The sequence below is a fragment of the Lathyrus oleraceus genome, chromosome 2 (assembly GCF_024323335.1).
Source record: "Lathyrus oleraceus cultivar Zhongwan6 chromosome 2, CAAS_Psat_ZW6_1.0, whole genome shotgun sequence".
NCBI classification, from domain to species: Eukaryota; Viridiplantae; Streptophyta; class Magnoliopsida; order Fabales; family Fabaceae; genus Lathyrus; species Lathyrus oleraceus.
The window spans coordinates 412840226-412846092 of record NC_066580.1 but is presented as its reverse complement, the minus strand read 5'-3'; the positions used below and the strand labels follow the sequence as shown (position 1 = coordinate 412846092).

The 5867-nt window shown below is 40.0% G+C and overlaps 1 protein-coding gene across 1 annotated transcript; it reads right to left on the bottom strand.

The window, feature by feature from the left end:
* Positions 1-210: 210 nt before the first annotated feature.
* LOC127123473 (uncharacterized) lies at positions 211-1014 on the bottom strand. The gene has a single exon (XM_051053690.1). The coding sequence runs from the start codon at positions 1012-1014 to the stop codon at positions 211-213; it is 804 nt and encodes a 267-aa protein (XP_050909647.1).
* Positions 1015-5867: the final 4853 nt, after the last annotated feature.

Here is a 5867-nt window from a genome sequence, read left to right as displayed (position 1 = left end):
TTCTCCTTCTTCCTTTAATCACTGAGTGGAAGAACCTCGTGTTTTGATCCCCCTCATTTAACCACATTTGTCTTTACTTTTGTTTCAACAGACTTTCTTTAAGATCAAGGTGTTTCCATATATCATCAATATCCTCCTTTCTTGTAGAAGCCAGAAGATTTTTGTTGATTTTCATGTCATTTATAATTGCCTCGTCACAATCTCTCAATTTCAAACCGCCTCCTCCATTTTGAGATCTAACCAGCCAAAACACTCTTTGTTCCACACTCTCATCTTGTTCCTCAAAATTTTGAATTTTTCTTTCATAATGTACGCCTGCTTGCCTTCCATCACCGAAGACCTCCAAATATCCTCGACAAAAACTTTAAAATCTTTATTTTCAAACCAACAACTATTCACCCTAAAGGGCTTTGGTTCCCAATCCATATCGTTAGCTTTTATCCATATTGGTGAGTGATCTGATATGTCTTTATCACCCACGGTCTGGCCAATGATCTTCCAACAACCGGTGAAGGATTCAGATAACAGAAACCTATCTAAACTTCTCCTCGCGCTACCCTTCTTATTTGACCATGTGAATACGTTTTCTATAGAAGGTATGTCAACCAACTCCATATAATCAATTAATTCATTGAATTCATGGAATTCATTCATATTTATGGCTCTGATCTTTATATTCCTCCCCACTCTTTCCACTTTCTCTCTTATTGTGTTGAAGTCCCCGCCCACAGACCACCAACCAAAACCAAAACTATTTTTGAGCTTCTCCAATTCTGACCATAATATTATTTTCCTCTCTAACAGACGAGAAGAATATACATTAACAAAGTAGAAAATCTGACCTTTAAATTGGGCGCACACACCTAAGGAGCCTTCCATTCTGAAACTGAACAAAGGTGACACCACCCCAATCCTCCACATAATGATAATCTCTCTTAAAGCCCCTTCAGAATCCTTAGTCGACCAACCCACATCTTTATTCTCCGACAAACATGTGACGGAATATTCTTTCATATATTGAATCCCCAGCAGAGTCGCCACTTTTCTGTAGCGGGGTATTCGTTACCATTAGAGATATTGACTAAATCTAAGGTAAACCATACAAGTCGAGTCGCCATCTTCCTGGCATACATGACCAGGTGGCTGAGAGGGCAAGTATTTCCCTTGTATTTTTCAAAGTCAGGCACTTTGAACTTTACAGGGATTTTGACATTAGGGACCAAACAGAGTTCAGCAGCTGACTTGCCAAAAAGGTCTTTTCCTCGGAGAGTTTTCAATTCCTTGCGGAGCTCAAGAAACTGATCATTCATAGCATCCATCTTTTCATAGACATCTGGGCCCTCAGACGGCTCAGAATGGTAGATGGTGTCATCTACTCTAGGCATAGTATGCACGACAGGAGGAGGAACGGCTAGGGTCGGGCTAGATGCCGGCAGAGAAGCAAAGGTGGGTGCAGGACCCTCAGGCATGAAGTTGGGAGGCATCCCCCAAGGAAACCCGGCTGGCATAGCTGTTGATGCAAAGTCGGCGCTGGCCGCAGGCACGGTTGAAGAGACAATCTCAGAGATGAATGTCCTCTAGGGAGGAGTTGAAGGCGTCGGAGATGACTGGCTCTGGGCAGCCATGAATGACTCCATCATGGCAGTCAATCTGGCTACTTCCTCCTTGAGTTCACGGTTCTCTTGCTCCAAATGATCCATTAGTCTTGATGCGTTGGCTCGGGTGTAGTACCTGTGAGTCAGCTTGTCTTCAAAATAAATGAAGAACACATAATTAGACCATAGAACAAGAAGCCTAAAGCAAAACCTGCTTATGCACATGATGCATGCAATGCATATGATTTATTTTTTTATATCAGAGGAACTTTAGAGTCCTATTTGCAAATATTGGAATTATTAAACATTTATCACATATGGAAATATCTCATCAATAATATCTGGAAATATTTTTACACCAAAGAAGTACAGTCTTGGTAACCAAATACAATACAAGAGAGAATGAAAATGAACATCCTATGGAACCCTAGAAACAATTATCTAAAGCTCTAGAGACTGGAAGATAAGTTGCACGAAGCCTCTTCACCTCCCTCTCATAGGCTGCCTCCATGTCCGCCTTCTCTTTGGCGAGTCGATCATACTTCCTCTTCCAAAACTTGGAAGACTGAGGGAGAAGAGAAGTCAATGCATCATCAGGCTCATCAATAACCTGGTGCTCAAGGAACTCTATCAAAACATCCTTCTCTCTGATTTGCTGAAGCAACTCCTCTCGTTCACGGATCCAAGCACGCGAACGGTCTTCGTCTCTCAACTCCTCTACTCCTTGGTCAGGGAGGGTTGAAGGCTCAGCCACAACCAAAGGTGTAGGTCTTGGATACTCATAAGGCATGAGGTACTCGGAAGCTCTCCTCCTAACCCAAGAGGTATAGGGTTCCAAAGCGACACAGATCTTCGGACCTAGCTCCTTCCTTCCCTTCCTATGGATCTTGCGCCAAGCACGGACCATCCTGCCCTTCAAGCCTTGGGGATCTTTACCCTCTTGGAAGAATACACCTTCTAACAGAATCTTATTAGGTTTATACTTTAGGGGGAACCCAAGCTGACGACGTGCCAAAATAGGGTTGTAGTTAATCCCACCACATGTACCAAGAAGAAGCACATTGGAGAATTCACCACAAGAGTCGATAATTTGCACACCATCATATACACGGTTGTACCAAAAGATATCATCATTAGTGAGAGACATAAGTCTCGTGGACCACCGTAGACATCCTTTGTTCTCCTTGAAGGCGACCATCTGTGGCAAGTGCGAAATAAACCACTTGTACAACAGAGGCAAACAGCACACAACGGTACTACCACCCTTTGCATTCCTCCTATGCAAAGAAAAGTAAGTGTCACCCAACAGAGTCGAAACAGGATTAAGAGTAGAGAAAATCCTAATAGCGTTCACATCCACAAACTTGTCGATGTTGGGGAATAAGACTAGCCCATAGATGAGAAGTACAAATATGGCCTCAAAGGCGTCCTCACTCATGGCCTTCCCATACATAATAGCTTGAGCAATGAGGAACTCAGAAGGGGGACCTTGAATTCCACCTTTGGTAGTCATATGAGCACCAACCAGAGATTCATCTATATGCAACATATCAGCTATCTCTTGAGAAGTAGGAACACTCTCTAAGCCACTGAACGGCACCTGGTCTAGAATAGGTATACCCACAAGATAGGCATACTCCTCAAGCGTGGGCAAGAGCTGAAAATCCGGAAATGTGAAGCAACGGTACAAGGGATCATAAAGCAAAGCACACCAAACAAAGGTCATGGGATGGATCATGTCATCCTTAATATCAATCATCCATTTTGGTGGATTATGGTTTACACCTTATCAACACCCAATTTCCATTGATATTAAGGATATAAGAACTAATCAACCATGAATCAAAGGGTTTGTTGTAAGTCACGAGCATGGAGTCTCGGTTAAGAACCACCCAAAGGGAGTGTACTAGGGTTTAAACCTGCCAAACATGTTCTACAAGAGGTTCCCATAGTCATCATCCCATCTTTCGGATATTATCGGATAAACGACTACTCGTATTCCAAAAATATTCTCAAGAGAGACTCTTATGAGTGTAGTATCGCATAACAATCATATCAAATCTTACACTTGAACGACTTTCGCACTACATCCTAAGAATAGGCCAAGATGGGCTTAGTAAACTAAGGTCCTTGGCTTCTAAGGTCTATATTGGAAAGAGTAATGTCTAACCACAACTACTTGTGTGACATTATTGATCCCAACATGACCTCCACCAAGTGAATGGGCTTGCAAGCCAACTTGCTAAGTAATAACTCCACACAAGTCAACAAGACTATGCCATTCTCCTATCCTAAGTGCACTCGAGTTCGGGTATAGAACTCATCTCACAAAGATCACCAAGCATACAAGGAATTAATATTCAAGCAATTCAATCATTACATACAATACAGTGATCCCAAATTGCACAAAAATATGTCACAAAATTATATACACAACAATACAACAAATATGAAAAGTAGGTAAAACCCACTAGGCAAATGTCCCCAGCAGAGTCACCACTTTTCTGTAGCGGGGTATTCGTTACCATTAGAGATATTGACTAAATCCAAGGTAAACCATACAAGTCGAGTCGCCACCGCACTTCTATTTATCCAAAGGAATGGTTAGAAAGCGAACAAAATACTAAAAGTTTTATCGAATCAAAAACTAGTAAAAATGTCAGAGGTCGGGGTAAGGGGGTTGGTTATGCAATGGGAAGGTTTTAAGCACCCAAAACATCATAGGTACTCCTAGGGAGCCCTTTTCATACTTGTGGTAAGGTTGGTGTTTTTGTGAAAAATTTGTTTGTGCAAACATGATTGAAGAGATGAGAAGAGAATATACAAGTTAATTACAATTTGTGTTTGGATGGATAAACCCATTGCCTATGTACCATCTTAAAAAAATATTAGGATCAAAACCTCGTAGTTCGGGGTAAAAGTCTCAAAAATGAGTTGGTGAATTGATTGGTCCAAAAGCCTTAAGGTCTTTTGTTATCCAAGGGAGAAAACTCAACCTAAAACCACAAATCCACCATGTGAGGATAGCTTCAACATGCTAGTGAGGGGTTAACCCTATAATAAGCATGGAAGACTCATTGTCCATCACTAAGGATATAGGTGAGTATTACATCTACCTCAAGGATAACTCAAACCTAATAGCTAAAGGTTATGAAAAGTTTTGATTAAGGAAGTGGCCATTGAAACCACAAAAGTATTTGAATGAGTTATATTTACCAATGAAAAGTATTTAAAAAATATGGTCAAAGTCGATTTAAAGATTCAATTCAGAATAAGTGTTATGAAAAGAAAGTTTGAAAATCAAAAGCATAAGGCTTAGGTTTCTACTGTTTGAAAAGAAGTGTTAAATGTTTGCACAAAAGTTTTGGCTTGGGTTAGAGTGGAGGGAAGAAGAAGAATGGCTAAAGTCCTAATCATACAAGATATGAGGGATAAGAAACAAGACCACAAATGGAGTTCCTCTCTTGAGATCATATTGATGATCCAAGTAGCTCCCATCCTTTGGAATATGCAAGCAAAATAAGTGTTAGCTCAAGCAATCAACATAATCAAACAAGCTCTTAGAAGATCCCCAATGTCTCTTGTATCTTTCACTTTGGATGAGCATGGCAATGGTTCTTCAATTTGGCTCACATAGGATCCCCTAGCACAAAAGCACAAACATCAAAAAGTTCTATGAAGTAAATCAAGAATGGACAAGAGTGAGTTTAGAGGTTTGGTCCTTCTAATCCATCTTCAACATTCAGGTCCTTTTACTCCAATTTTGCATAGGGAATGTCCTAGAAAATAAGTCCATTTGTCCATTTCTTTGTATTTGGTCCACAACAATCAAAACAAAACACAAGCACAATAATATATACACTATTATGTGCTCAAGTGAGCAAAAGGCAAATTGTGTTAACATAAACATGTGCTCAAATGAGCAAATGAAAAAGCAAATGAATAATATGTACAAGAATAGTAAATTGCATAAATGTAAAGTGCAAGAATTAAATGTTAATGGTTAATGGTTAGTGTTAATAGTTAGTTTGTCATAAGGCAATTTAGCGCTATGTTAAGCAATCGTAATTGGACTTATGTAGAAGTCACAACTATCTGAGGCCGGTCAATAATAATATAGGCAACAACACAAGTTAGAGGTCTTGATTAGTGAATCAAACTCCAACAACTTGCCATGCCAAAAAAGAAAATGAGAAATGATCTTGTATTGATTTAGGTTCTTTGCATGATTTAGGAAGCAACCTATCCTTAATACAAAGCCATTCACTTGAT

Bases quoted from the DNA above. Each gene is read 5' to 3' on its own strand.
- LOC127123473 (XM_051053690.1), bottom strand. From the start codon at position 1,014: ATGAAAGAATATTCCGTCACATGTTTGTCGGAGAATAAAGATGTGGGT.